The 14,861-nt window shown below is 36.4% G+C and overlaps 3 protein-coding genes across 4 annotated transcripts; all 3 read left to right on the top strand.

The window, feature by feature from the left end:
• On the top strand, positions 1,100 to 5,597 carry LOC18606937 (pectin acetylesterase 8). Of its 2 annotated transcripts, XM_007040840.2 has the most exons (13): positions 1,100 to 1,407; positions 1,862 to 1,983; positions 2,068 to 2,150; positions 2,373 to 2,502; positions 2,608 to 2,687; positions 2,785 to 2,871; positions 2,979 to 3,103; positions 3,209 to 3,269; positions 3,439 to 3,492; positions 3,568 to 3,645; positions 4,752 to 4,857; positions 5,024 to 5,169; positions 5,266 to 5,597. In XM_007040840.2, the coding sequence occupies exons 2-13, from the start codon at positions 1,863 to 1,865 to the stop codon at positions 5,398 to 5,400; spliced, it is 1,206 nt and encodes a 401-aa protein (XP_007040902.2). In that variant the 5' UTR covers positions 1,100 to 1,407; position 1,862; the 3' UTR covers positions 5,401 to 5,597. The 2 variants fall into 2 exon arrangements, with proteins under 2 accessions (XP_007040902.2, XP_017973882.1); XM_018118393.1 differs by lacking the exon at positions 1,100 to 1,407 and having other exon boundaries at positions 1,831 to 1,983.
• On the top strand, positions 6,392 to 11,214 carry LOC18606935 (pectin acetylesterase 7). Its single transcript, XM_007040838.2, has 13 exons — positions 6,392 to 6,564; positions 7,959 to 8,100; positions 8,225 to 8,307; positions 8,493 to 8,622; positions 8,715 to 8,788; positions 8,875 to 8,961; positions 9,057 to 9,181; positions 9,303 to 9,363; positions 9,539 to 9,598; positions 9,723 to 9,800; positions 10,305 to 10,410; positions 10,571 to 10,716; positions 10,831 to 11,214. The coding sequence occupies exons 2-13, from the start codon at positions 7,977 to 7,979 to the stop codon at positions 10,954 to 10,956; spliced, it is 1,200 nt and encodes a 399-aa protein (XP_007040900.2). The 5' UTR covers positions 6,392 to 6,564; positions 7,959 to 7,976; the 3' UTR covers positions 10,957 to 11,214.
• Positions 11,457 to 14,827, top strand: LOC18606934. Its single transcript, XM_018117658.1, has 7 exons — positions 11,457 to 11,587; positions 11,890 to 11,965; positions 12,053 to 12,122; positions 12,806 to 12,915; positions 13,868 to 13,982; positions 14,109 to 14,218; positions 14,345 to 14,827. Exons 2-6 carry the CDS (start codon positions 11,902 to 11,904, stop codon positions 14,191 to 14,193), a joined length of 444 nt encoding a protein of 147 aa, XP_017973147.1. The 5' UTR covers positions 11,457 to 11,587; positions 11,890 to 11,901; the 3' UTR covers positions 14,194 to 14,218; positions 14,345 to 14,827.

Below are 14,861 nucleotides of genomic sequence, written 5' to 3'. Positions count from 1 at the left end.
TCTCTCTCCTAATCAAATTTTCTCAACTAAATTCTGCACTTCCCATGTCACCTTCAATGATAAGATAAGAGCTTTGGTTTTTAAATTTACACAAATTTTTAAATCTTAGATAAGATATTTTCAATTTTTATCATTTCAATAGTTCGCATTCATCTATCATTGAACACGTTTTTTTAATTCTTTTAAATTTAGAGAGGAAATTTAAATTTTATTATTTTTTTTAAAAAATCATGTACTAATTAATGAAGAGATTTATTTTTTAACAAGTAATTTAAATTTATTACATTTTCTTAAAAAATATAGATTTGTAATGTTAACATTTATTTATAATTCAGTAATATTGTCTCTTAATCGAATTTGTAATATTCTTGTTACTAGTAGGTCATTTTATATACTACATCTATTGAACTCAAGTTCCAATTTAGAGCCTGTTTAGTTTGGTTTTTTTCTAACTTAAAAATTATTATAAAATTTTTATGAAAAATAATAACTTTTAAAATTAAGCTAAAGTTATTTGTAAATTTCTTTTTATAAGTTTTTTTTAAAAGTTATAATTTTAGTTAAAATTATCGTAAAATATATATTTTTAAAAAAATAATATTATAATTATTTTTAACAGATGAAGATATTTTTTTAAAAAAAATTCTCTTATATTTTTAAAAGAAGAGAAAAGAAAGCTTCTCACAGGAGCTTTTTCTTAAATTTTTTTTTTTAAATTATTTTTTTTTAAATTTTTTTTAAAATTTATATTTGATATGATTTTTACTTTTAAAAAGTAAATAAACTGAAAAAAAAAACCAAGCTAAAAAAGTACTTATAGATTCAAAATCCTTGTTTTATCTATCCAAGTTATAATTCACCACAAACTCAAAATTCTTTTAAAAAGGAAAAACCGTTCGCTGAGGGTGGAACCCTGGAACGTGTAACGTGTAAGCCGTTACGATTGGTTCATTCCGTTCCATATATTTCGAGGACCATATGCATGATGTCATGAGTCGGGTCCCAAATTGACCGAATAAAAAACAAAACAAATAGAGTAAAAAAGAAAGAGTAATTTTGGGTTTTTCTTGTTATTGGCGTTTTAAAAGTTTGAAGGGAGGATCAGTGTCGGCTCTCGGGTTCTGTTCTCTGCACAAACAGCAAGTCCTTTTTGTAGCCCACAAACACAATACAAAAGGGAGCACTTCCACTTTCCAGTTTTCACTCATAAAAAAGGCCACTTTTCACATAATTTGTCTTCTTCCTCCTGTACACATATCCCCGTTTTTTGTATTGGTTTAAGAATTCAGACTCCTTTTGCTCTCCTGGAAGTTGGAACGCGAATGCTCTGAGGACTGAGGACGGGGAGCGAGCTGGATTACCAACTCCGTCGCATTCTCTCCGAAGGCGGTCCCATCCCATCTTCAGGTCTTGTTCTGCTCTTCTTCTCTCTTGTTTTCAATTGTTACGTTCAATGGCCGCTCCATGTTGCAGTTTACATTGATTATTTCGTAATCTGATGGCTGATTCACATTGGCTGTTCTCATTTCTTTTCTTTTTTTTTTAGTTTAGTTTTCTACTGTTGCTGTTAGGATTTAGCTGATACCCAATATTCACTTTTTTTGTTGGAATATCAATCGTCTTCTGTCCTGGTTTTGCTTTTTTCCATTAGCGATCTTGAGGAAAACAGGTTACTTTGTCCACTACCAGTATATCACTATATACATTCTGTTGTTTAAGTGAGCCAAAAAATTATCTTTCAATTCATTTTTGATTTTTTGTTTCGTATATTGGTTGGTGTGCTCTGTTTCCCTTTGTCTGACTTTATTTTTAGTTGCGCAATTCAATTAGCCATGCCATGTTAAGTGTTTGATGTGCACAGAATGGTGGATACAAGATCCTGTCAATGGTTACATCTTCTTGTTTTGGGACTGCTGTGGTTCAAAACACAAGGGGTTTACGTCCCAATTACCTATGTTCAAAGTGCAGTAGCGAAAGGAGCTGGTCAGTTTTTTTCGTTTTTTCTTTCCCTCTTTGGTTTTGCTTGGGTAAATCGCATGTTATGTTTAAATCCTGATTTGACTGCAGTTTGTTTGGATGGAAGCCCGCCAGCTTACCATTGGGACAGGGGATACGGAACTGGAATTAACAGTTGGTTAATTCAGCTTGAGGTTTGTCCACTTTTCAAAATCCATTTATAACATGAAACAGTATTTTGTTTTGATTGATTTTGTGATGTTTGACACTGAAAGGAGTTTATGTTTAATCCTATAAGTTTAATTATAGAAAACTGACTTCTTTGATAGTTTGGTTTTATGTCATAATGGCCTCACCAATTTTAAGTTCCTTATGTGGTGTTACTCATGATAATTGCACTTGCTTTGAATTCTTAGGGAGGAGGATGGTGCAATAATGTCACTAGTTGCCTGGTTCGTAAAAATACTCATTTAGGTTCCTCTAAAAGAATGGTCAAGCAAATTCCTTTCTCTGGCATATTGAATAACAAACATCAATTCAATCCAGGCACGGACGTATATTTTATTCGATTACTTCTTGGTTTCCAATTAGTTTTCCATCATGTTTTATTTGGTTTGCTAGTCGTTTAACGAATTTCATTTGGATTTGCAGACTTTTACAATTGGAATAGAGTCAAAGTCAGGTATTGTGATGGATCATCATTCACAGGCGACGTGGCAGCAGTCAATCCAGTAAGTTATTGTTAATCTTGGCTGGACTTGAAGATTCTTGGGAGACTTGAGATAGTTTTCTTTCTATGTATTTTTAATCAGTTAGAAATTTCATCAGGTCACTAATCTTCACTTCAGAGGTGCGAGGGTCTGGCTTGCTGTCATGGAGGATCTGTTGGCAAAAGGAATGAGAAATGCTGAAAATGTAAGATTCTTTTTATGCTTTTGTATAATCTGTCAACCATTTCCTGCCTTTCCTTGTTCTGATTCTCTGTTAACTAGTGATTTGTTTAATTAAATTTCTTTGTATAGGCTGTTCTTTCCGGATGTTCAGCTGGTGGATTGGCGTCCATCCTGCATTGTGATAGCTTCCTAGCCCTCCTACCTATGGGTACTAAAGTAAAATGTCTTTCAGATGCTGGTTATTTTATCAATGCGTAAGCTCGTTAATAGGACCTTCTGCCCAGACACTGTATTGAAGTCTAAATGGTAGCTGACATATTTCTTTTACGCAATTTGACGTTATCAGTCTACTTTTGCAGGAAGGATGTGTCTGGAGGACATTATATTGAAGCCTTCTTTAACCAATTAGTTGCAACACATGTACTCTTTCTTTCACCGTATCTCAGATGAATGTTCTTTTAACTTTTTAATATTTATGTTTTCATACTTGTGAGCTTTTTCAATTAGTACTTCTTAGTCTGGTTTTTAGTCCAGCTCAGGTAGTGGTGAAGGGACATCTGATTGTTACGTTTTTTTTTCTTTCTTGAAGGGATCAGCAAAGAATTTGCTTCCATCCTGCACTTCAAGAATGAGACCCGGTCTGGTAAGTATTGCTGTTCGGTTTTCATTCTTCACCATTGCAACGTCCATCTTACCAATACTCATCTACATTTTACAGTGTTTTTTCCCAGAATACATGGCGCAGCAAATACAAACACCTCTTTTTTTTATCAATGCAGCGTACGATTCATGGCAGGTTAGCTCATTTTGATTAGCACAATGATCGTGTAAATCAAAGTTGAAATTGTATGTAACAAATGCAATTTTCTTTGGTCATTTGATCTCATTTTGTCCCGGCTAGACAACTTTGCAAACCATGAAACTCAGCTTTGTTGATAGTGGTAAATTTGAAAAGCTGGATAAAGTTATGCTTCATCTTCATGTATCATTTAACTCAGACCAAATCCTTTGCACAAGCCTAGTCTTTCATCTCAAAATGACAGGACGCTTTGTCTGTGTTCTTTTTCTGCTTAATTTCTTTGTTTATCAAGTTTGAGCTTCCGCGTAGATCCCTGGACGGTAGCTTCAAGTTCCTGCCTGACATACCACTTATAGCCTACTAGATAGGGTTTCTTATTTCTTATTTCTAGACTTAAAAACTGGAATTTTTTTTTTTTTAAATTAAGATTCATTCATAAAGAAAGGGTGTCCATGTACAAACAGATGAGGTTCAAAACTGGAAAGAACAGAGTCTTAACCCTCTGATTACATACTGGTAGGCAAAAATACCAGCACCCAACCTTACCCTTAAACCATCCACCTAAACATTTACAAAAAGCCCTTAGGCAACACATCCCCACCAGCCCAAAAGATTATAACCAAAGGAAGAGTCAGTAAGACAAGGAAACATAACCAGAGTGCCTGTTTCCTTCTCTTGCTGCACCAAGCAAAGAACAAGAACAACAAAATTCAAAACTCCCATATTTACAAAGACCAAAATTTGGTTGACCCTCTTTTAATGTCTATTGCGGTTTTGTATCGTAGAGGTCATGCGATAAATACATGTGATGCAAAAGTTAAACCCCTTTTTCCCTTTTCTTTTCTATTACTTAGGAATTTCTGTTTAATTGGTTTCCAAAATCAAAGTTTGCAATGAGAGTACCATCAAAATTTGTGGGAAACGCTCCTTGTCTATATAGTTTCAGTTTAACTGTAATTTGGAAAGAAAAGGAAATGGTAGAAAACAAAGTTATACCCAAATATTGCATGTACCGCTGCGACCATATAGCATTCACCTGTTTCAGATAAAATCTCTTTGTTTTTTGCTATTTCTCTAATCTCTGATTCTTTCTTTCCATTCAGATACGAAACATTTTGGCACCTGGCATTGCTGATCCCCGTGGCTATTGGGAGAGCTGCAAGCTTGATATAAAGAACTGCTTGCCCAGCCAAATCAAAACCATGCAAGGTGACTCAATAACCCTGTTTTAGACTCTTAGGCAGCTTTCAATTTCTTTTTGGGTTCACAGCGTACAAGAGTTTGAAGTTTATAGTCTGATAGCTTTTGTAAATGGTAAGAAATGGATGTTGGAAAACTTAGTTAAGGGCTCTCATCAAAATTTTGTCTATTTCAGACTTCAGGTTGCAATTCTTAGTTGCACTGCTTCGACTAGGCAAGTCTTCATCAAGAGGAATGTTTATAGACTCTTGCTATGCCCATTGCCAAACTGAGATGCAGGGATTATGGCTTATGCCAGACTCGCCATTGTTGAATAAAACCGTAAGCCAATGCCTTATTATCTTGTCTAGTTTATTTAAGCTCTTTCCCTTGTCGAAAATAACATTGAATGTGTTTCTGGTAAAATGTATTTTGCAGTCAATTGCCAAGGCAGTAGGAGACTGGTTTTATGACCGGAATCCGTTCCAAAAGATAGATTGTGCTTATCCTTGCAACCCCACTTGCCACAACCGCATTTATGAACAGCCGGCTCATCACTACCCCAATTTATAGATCTTCGCTTGTAGCTCTATATGCATATAGATATAAACAGAAACCATTATTTAGGTTGAATGCAATGAAATTTACGATTGGTCAAGTCCTCTAAATAAGCATAGACCACCACTGCACTAACCTTGTGTGCTGGGTGGCTTCATTCTTTGTGTATTCAGATTCTTATTCTTAATAAATCAATTTTTTTCCAATCTAAACTTTACTCTGATGGTGAGCATAATTATTTATTACAAAGAAAAAAATCAATTAGTTCGGAAGATGGTTGAATTATTACAGCCATGAAGGGGAAAGGTAAGGTTCCTTCAGCAATATATATACATACACGATTGCTGTCCGCTTATAGAGCCGACATTGATTCTATTATATTGTTTTCTTTTCTGAGTTTAATCAGTCAGACGCAACGCAAGCAAACAGCACACGTAGGCCAATTGATAGGAGAAAGGTATGGCTTTTTCTAGAATGCGACGTGGTGGTGGGGGAATATTAGAAGCCGAACCAATGGCTGAGACCAGGGAAGTAGGGAACAGAAGAGCCTTTTTCCAAGTAGTAAAGAATAAAAAGATTAGGTTGAGAGTTACATTAGAAATAGTAGTAATAGTATTTAGTGCAAACCAATTCAATACGTAATGTTGTGATAAATGTCAGTTTAAAATAAAAAAGATTTCCTTTTTATCGTACAGCCAATTAGGAATCCTGGGTTACCTTGGGTGAGTTGAATTCCCGGGTAGCTAATAAAGTAGTGTGCTTTCCTTGGTGGTAAAGTCGAAGCATTTACCACAGTGGCTGGCTTGGAAATTGGAATCGAACAATGAACAGTTTTAAGACACTATGAGGCATCCGCAATTCGGCAGGCACTTTGAACAAGTTAACTTAATGAGCGCACCGACACGTAAAACTGTGGACTTTGCCTTTTCTGCTTAGTTGGCACGCGTTAGCACTTAGCGGACAGGGAGAAAAGCATAGATCCGACAAGGCCTATAAATATACAAGGAATCAGCTTCAGCGGTCGCTCACAAAGCAAAAGCTTTTAGTTTTGTACAACTGATAAGAAAAAGAAATACATACAATTTGTAGCTGAACGGATCAGCTGGAAAATTATTAGGACGTCGTCAGGGTCTCAAGCTGTACTGTATACGTCTCATTTCTCCGCTCTCCACCCTCAAGGTAAGCTTCCATTGTAAATAAAAATAAATGCACTAGAAAAAATCTTCAGCACAAGGGTCCTGAATCTTAGAAACTAGTGTGTGTGTGTGTTTTTTAACATATTACATTTACGGGTATTATTATTATTAGGACTAGTTTACTATCATCCTTCCTGGCCATGGGTGCTGGGTGAGGATGACACAGACAGGCAGACAGCGAAGCAAGAGAAAAAAGATGAAGGTGAAGGACAATGGTGTGGTCTTTAGAATGGAAAAGTTTTCCATCCCGCTGTTTCAGTTCCGGGGAGCGGAAGGTTTGGCGAGTGCCGTGCTGCTGCTCCGGTCCCGGTCCAATGGAAAATCTGATTGGTTTTTGAATGAGTAACATGGTTATGTTTGGGACAAATGGTTCAATATTATTATTTTTCACACGCAAAACAAAATAATGGATGAGATGTAGTGACTTTGACCCATGCCCTTTTATTTTATTCCTTTCATACCACAAATGTTTTTCTAATATTTGCAAAACAAACGGAGGAGATGTTGTTCCTGTCGCCGATTCGGTGTTGGCCATTTGGGCATTCAACGATGATTCAACCCAATTCCACCGCCTTCCCTTCCCTTCCCTTCATAAATAAAACTTATACGATATTTTTTTCTTTTTGAATTTTGACTAATAATTCTATTTTATTCATTATTAGCTTTGATTAGCTGTTTTGGTCCTTACCTTTTGGTTTTTTAACTAACATGAATATATACCATCCGCCACCCACAGACAGCATTATGGATTTCTTACTCTTTGGTCAAATTTTAAAGGTTACTATTTTTTTTAACCAAAAAAAAAAAGTAGTGCTGCTACTACTTATAGCATTAGTGTCTTCCTGAGTTGTTTCGATCTTCATTATGCTTCTTTAGCAGTGATCCATTCCATTTTTTTTTTAAATAGTGTTAAATTCGTATTACTTTGTATATTTTGGTTTAACATTTGACCCCTAGACTTTGATTGTGTCAGAACAAGAACCAAACTATTATTATTATGTGGCCAACTGTCTTTATAGGTAGATACTTATCGCAAAACGTGAATATTATTAATGACGATAACGAGATCAAGTGAGTGTTTCTCACCCTTTTATTTCCTTGGGGGCGCCTGGGCAGAGCAGAGATGAGATGATGATGGTGATGTGTGGTTGGAATTAACTGCAGCTTATGATGGTGTTGATAATTGCTGGTTTAATCTGATGGTTAATGTTTGGATGATGCTTTACTAATAATGTAGAATGGGTGTATGTAGCATCTTTTACATTTCCATATTCTTGTGCTGGGAAAACAAAATTATAGCCAGAAGCAGCCTTTTAAATTTATAATATTTGGCCATCTCTATTTCCTTTTCCCTGATTACGCTTACTTCGTGATTAGTACAAGTATTGCGGCAGGATGCTTGGTGCAAGATTAGGCCAATGGTTAAGTCTTCTCGTTTGCTGCTTGCTGATATTACTGAAAGCAGAAGGCGGTAGCGTAGGAATTACTTATCTGCAGAATGCTGTAGCAAAAGGAGCTGGTAAGAGATTACTCTCCCCCCCCCCCCCCCACCCCCTTTTCTTTTTCATCTGTTTCGTGAGCTACTTAATGTATTTGTGCTAGCACCACTAGTATATTTGATATACCATTTCTGTGTCGGGCAGTTTGTTTGGATGGGAGCCCACCTGCTTACCATTTCGACCCGGGCTCTGGCGCTGGGGTTAATAATTGGTTGGTTCACATGGAGGTGAGTCCTTTTCTTACACCCCATTGCTTGTGTGTTTACTGATATGAAAGGCTTTAACTTTTAAAAAAAGTTGGCTTTTAGTTAATCATCTCAAAAGAAAAGGAAGACAGCTTTGCTTTAGTCACGATCAATAACAATGACAGCATTGCTTTAATCTAATTATGTGTTTTGCATGACTCCGACAGGGTGGAGGATGGTGTGAAGATGTAGAAAGGTGCCTTTCTCGTAGGAATACTGATTTAGGCTCATCAGAGCAAATGGTCAAGCAATTTGGTTTCTCTGGACTTTTGAGCAGCCAGCAAAAATCCAATCCAGGTAGGATTAGACAAATTTCCCTCTAGTTTAGTTCCACCAGCGGATGCTTTCATCCTAACAGAGTGACAGACTTATTTTATTTGAACATGTAGATTTCTACAACTGGAATCGGATTAAGGTTAGGTACTGTGATGGATCATCATTCACAGGCGATGTGGAGGCACCAGTAAGTTATTTGAATTATCGAGAAAACATATACATGAATCTTTTCCTTGCATTTTCTGGTTCTTAAACTAATGGTGATACGATCAGGTTAATAATCTGTTCTTCCGAGGAAATAGAATTTGGGAAGCTATCATTGAAGATCTATTAGCAAAAGGAATGAGAAATGCTAAGAACGTAAGGCCTTGTTTGATTTTTGGTAATTCATTCATTAACTTTTTACTATTACTTATTCTACTTGCTGATAACTTGTTGGAATTTGTTTGTTATAGGCTATTCTTTCAGGCTGTTCTGCTGGTGGATTGGCTTCAATTTTGCACTGTGACAGATTCCGAGCTCTCCTTCCGGCTGCAACTAAAGTAAAATGCATTTCAGATGCTGGCTTCTTCATTCATGCGTAAGTTCAGATGAAGCAACTTGTGCCTTGAGCTTAATTATATCTGAAACAATGGCAGAAAATCTTTAAAATAGTTGTATTTTCTCCAATTTAACATTACAGAATTCTTTATTTGTGGCAGGAAGGATGTTTCTGGGGGGCAGCACATTGAAAATTTCTATAGCCAAGTGGCTAAATTACATGTACTGTCTCTATTCTCTCTCCCATTTTCTTCTTCTTTTTCTTTTATGAACTTTATTTAAGATTTTTAATGATTAATGTGAGATAAGAATTGTTCATAAAGGCATTTTCTTTTTCTCAAACAAGACAGAAATGGATATGTAATAAATGTCTTATAAATGTAATGTCTTTGTGCAGGGATCTGTTAAGAATTTGCCAGCATCTTGCACTTCAAGAATGAGTATGAAACCAGAGTTGGTATGTGTGGCTATTTTGATACCATAATAATAGCATCTTCTCCATCAAAAGAAAAAACAATAGCATCTCTGATCTTCTGCACTTCCTCTTCACTCTCACCATTATTCTTTGCAAAAAATTGCAGTGTTTCTTCCCACAGTACGTGGTGCAAACTATGCAAACACCAATCTTCTTCATAAATGCAGCTTATGATTCCTGGCAGGTCAGCATATTTCTGCTTCTCAAGATTTTTGTTTTTTAATAAAAACATGACAATTGAACCAACATGACAGTAATCTTCTTTGATGTTACTATATATACCAAAAATTATAATATGCTCACAATCAATTGAGAGAGCTAGGCTTCTTGCATGCTACAGTTCCATATGATCAAACATTGGAAAAAAAAACCTAAGGAATGGAATCGTGGAAAAGGAAAAATAACTTCCATCTCTACCTGGAACCTCAACGTGGAGCTCTCAGTTTGACAAGGGCCTTACATACTGTGACATAAATGACATGTATTAGGTAGAGCCAAGTTTTGCAGCTTGGGTGCCGAGTTAGTAAAGATAACTTAAATTTTTGCTGTTTAATAGTATGTGTTTTGTGAAAGTATCATAATGCTAAAGCCGTTATCTCAATTTCTTATTTGCAATTAGCATATGAAGAATATCATACTTTATTCTCCTACGGTGAACTCTAATTCACATGGTAACTATATTCATCAGATCAAGAATATTTTGGCACCTACTGCTGCTGACTCTGGTAAGGCGTGGAAAAGCTGCAAGCTTGATCTAAAGAAGTGTACACCTGGACAGCTCAAAATCATCCAAGGTGACTGCTAAACTTAAGACAATGCTTCAAGTAGTTAATCTTGATTAGTTCAATACTATTTCGAGCTCTTTTGCAGTCCTCCCTAAAAGGGTAGAAAGTTATTTACGTCCTGAATGAAATTCAGCATAAATAAAGGAAAATTGTTCTTTTCTTATATCAGATTTCAGGGCACAATTCTTAAGTGCCCTAACCGGAGCTGGCAACTCTTCGTCTAGAGGAATGTTTATAGACTCCTGCTATGCCCACTGTCAAGCAGGAAAGCAGATAACATGGTCAAGCAACAATTCCCCTGCAGTGGGTAACACGGTAAGAGATTCCTTCATTTGCCACCCCCCCTTGTAGTTACTTTCTCGGATTTTGTTGGCCGTTTTAGCTCTTGACTCATTTTCTTTGTGATTGAAAATTTATTATGTGGTGCAGAAAATCGCGAAGGCTGTTGGGGACTGGTATTATGAGCGGAGTCCCGTCCAAAAGATAGACTGCCCTTACCCCTGCAACCCCACTTGCCAGAACACTGATTCTGAGTCACAACTCCCAGATATATAGACTTTGTTTCTGATGCCGTAATAATTTAATAAAATCGAAGCATATCTATGGTTCATGTCTCCCAGCAGCTAATCCCATCACTCCCTATCTGGGTTGTTGTTTTTTTCAAAATTATTCAAGTGTATAATCTCAGAAGCAAGGCTACAAGTTGTTTGAACTTGCATCATTACTTCTAGTCTTATTTATGCAATCTTGTAATGTAGTTGCCACTTATGATACACTTAATAAAAATAAATTGATCCTAGATTTTTACTAGTATGTTTGTGCTTTTACGGCAGCCAGCCAATGACAGGACCCCTCGAAATACGGTTTACACTGGGACGCGTGGCGGAACGTAAGTTAGAAGGGAACCATGCTCTTTATTGGTAAATGCAAAAACAATGTGGAGGTCCATTTCAACTTTTGAAAATTATAAAGCCAAGAAATTTAAAAATATAAGAATAAAATTCAAACCATGTGCTAGTATTCGTACTGTGGCCACCATTGGGGTTTTTCTTTTTTTAGAGAGAGAGAGAGAGATGCGGCCTTTTCCTTTAGGGGGAGAGAAAGCACAGGCCTTTGGTACCTTGGTATTTGCTTTTGTTGTGACTTGAGAGACTCCACTTTTCGTATTACGAATCAAAGAGGGAAAGTAAGCCATCCCTGAATCTATACAATACATATAATACAAAGAAAGCGCCTTTTCTTCCCCACCTGCATTTGGTTCTTCTCCAATTATACCGATTTCCCTTTATCTTCGTTTTTCACTCATCATTTCAGATTTCAGATTTCAGATTTCCTCTTCTGGGAACTTGTTTTTTTCTTTTTGCATTATCATTCCCAGGGGAAGCACGAATCTACCTAGTTAATCTGGGTTCTCTTTCTCTTGTGTTCTTTCTTCAACTTATCAGCGTATTTGCATAAGCTGTTGTTTTCGTGTTGACTACTGATTAGGTTCGAGGTGCAATGGATTGGGCTTTTGTACAAAAATCTTGGGACAAGTGGGCGTCCAGCAATATTGGCTCTTCTGGTAAAATAATCTCAACACTTTTCATTCCTTACTTTTACCATATAATTTCGATTGGGGGCTGCAGATGTTGCTTGTTCGAAATTGTAGGTGAGCCATTGAAGGCTGCGATGCTGATTAATTATGATCCGCTCAGACCCTCTCGTTTGTTGTCTACCATGTAAGTTACGTTCCAGAGTCTCATGAAATCATAGATTGCTCATTGGCGGTTTAAATTTTCACATCCTATAGGCTATAGCCTTAATTTCATCAATCAAGGCTTCTGTCTGCTGGTCAACCATGCCTTAATAATACCCAGTAGTTTTTTTAATCCGCCTCTTTTCCTAATCTTCATTTTTGAAAACAATGCTGCTGCCTGCTTTTGTTGGTTTATGTTTTGTTAATAGCTTTACAAATTTAATAATTTAGAGCACAAACAAGGTAGTTTTTCCTATGAATGTGTTTGCCCTCTGTGTCAAAACATGTTTAACAATTCTGATTTGTAAGTGTCTTCTTTCTGGCATAATCTAACTTGAGGTTATCTCCTTGTGCTTCTTGGTTATTATCAAGTCAATATGGGTTTTGAAGTTATTACATTGTTTATCTGTGGCTGGTATATTTTCTGACACTCTTAGCCAGTGGTAATGTATCAATGGTGTGTGCCAGAGGAATGGTTTGACATTCTCAAGTGACAGGAAAGGAAACTCCTTTGTTCATCTCATGTTGCTTTGTGAATATATAAATTGAATAGAAGTGAAAGAAACATGTTTCATGTTCTATACTATTATGGTCATCATCATACCTCTCTCTTTGCCAAGATATTTATTCTGTTTAGAAAACTGAATATGGTGATTTGTCTGACAGTGCTGAACAGGAAGGAATAAAGATCAACCCCATTGAATTGAGTCAATTTGTCAGCTTCATCAAGCGCAACAAACTGCAGACAGAGACTTTCAATATTGGGCATAACCAATGTAATTTGCTACCTACAGACCTTTTTTTTTTAAATTATAAATTTGTTGAAAGCTAAATATGTCAGTATGAAATTACACTTTCTCCAAAATTGTTGCTTTGCTCATCATTTTAAAGTACTAGTACAATTTTGTGCATGTGCACAGGAAATTTCGCTCCTAGGAAAATACAAGAAGTAAATTTTGTGCACATACAATTTTGTGCATCTGGTATTTTGTGCCTTGCATGCATACATATTTTATGCATCCATATGTAGTATAGATTCATGGAGTACATTTTCTGGATTGCTAATGCGTTGAATAAATCATATGAATTCCTTAAATGACATTTCTATTTGGGTTAGGATAAGAGAGAGAAAGAGTTGCAAGTTAAATTTCTTATTTTTGCTCCCTTGATTTTTCAATAAATGACTGTCATTTTGCTATCTTTTGCTTCTTTTCAGTAGCTTTTTGATTGTTTACATCCAAACATTCTGGGCAGAAAAATGTTCAGAATTCCCTTTTTTTTTTCTTTGGCATGTGGATCCATGTTATTTTGTGTAGAGAAAGGAGGTAAGTGGTGCTTCGCTTATCTTTCGCTCACAGCCAGGCTTTGAATAGGCAACTGACTTGTTTTGGCTAGTTGCAGCTCTCAAATTTGACTTTCTTTTGTTCCAAGCAGAATCTACTTTCCTGGATTATTCTTTAGCATATAAAGGAAGCAAAGACTAAAGAAAGTTTATAAATATAATCATTGTTAGATTAGCATTCTGGACCAGTGGTTTTGTGTGCAATATTGGATATGTTGGGTTCATAAATTGTTGTTTCTATTTCTAGGCATGTCAGCAGTAAATCATTAAATTTTTTTTTTAAAAGCGTAAATCATTAAATTTTCGTGTCTGGTTTTAGTAACAAGTCTATTTTCAATAATAAGTATAAAGCCATTAAAGTTTGGAAGGTGATATATCGATGACAGACATGGTTACATCAATTCAAGAGAATTGGTTCTGTGCAAGGTGCCTGAACACATCCAAATCTACTGGCGAAGGTGCTATCGTCATGCAGACATCCACGTTTCTCTTGGTTGCACTGTAAGTGTGCTCATCTTCACTTGTTATTCGCACTAAGTGAATTGTGTTTTGCATGATGTAAGAGCTCTTGAATGTGTAGTTTCTTAATATCAAACTGGGATTTCACTTGTGATCCACTTTTGTCAGATATGATGGGTCAATTGGCTCAGCATCTCGTGCTATGGTGTCTGTTGATCAACTTGTTTGGCTGTTGAGTCGAAGAAACCTTTAACCGTGGCTTCCTTAGTGGATTAATTGTAAGTTTCTGAGTTATAAGGACTGGCAAGTTGTGTGCATTTTCTTTGTATTTCTTTCCAGTGGCCTTGTTTTGATATGACTATTAATGAGAATGACATGGACAATATCTGATGAACGTGTGACAGAAATCGACTAATTGTTGGAAGCAAGTTGTAGAAATCATGTGTTCAGACTGGGGTGCCCATTTGTGTGTGATACGCTGAATTTCAACATCAGCTGAGAAGGGGTCTGACTTGCATCAAAACAGCAAACGTTGATGGGGTAAGTCAAATGGCCAATGATGAAATGCTAGTTTGCAGTATGTATATGCTGGAATATGACCAAGTATAGCGCTGCCCGAATCCATACAATGAAGATGAAAGTAGTAGTCAGTTGACCAATGGCGGTTTAGATTTTGATTTCGGACTTGCAAAGTAAATGCAATGGCAACTTAACTAGTGCTGTTACCATGTTTGGGTCTTAGTTAGGGGAGGCATCCAATCAGGTGCTAAATGATGTGATAATATGAATGGGGGAGGGAAAGCCAATCTGAAACTGGACATGGCATCTACTTCTAGACTCTTAGTTAGCTAATGATCAGATACGTCCAACAATTTGCAGCTGCCTAAGATTTGCCAGAGTGCTTTCTGTTTTATAGTTTTC

Source organism: Theobroma cacao, chromosome 3, assembly GCF_000208745.1.
Source record: "Theobroma cacao cultivar B97-61/B2 chromosome 3, Criollo_cocoa_genome_V2, whole genome shotgun sequence".
Classification (NCBI taxonomy): domain Eukaryota; kingdom Viridiplantae; phylum Streptophyta; class Magnoliopsida; order Malvales; family Malvaceae; genus Theobroma; species Theobroma cacao.
Note: the sequence above shows the minus strand (reverse complement) of the source record. Positions and strands in the feature narration are given on the sequence as shown.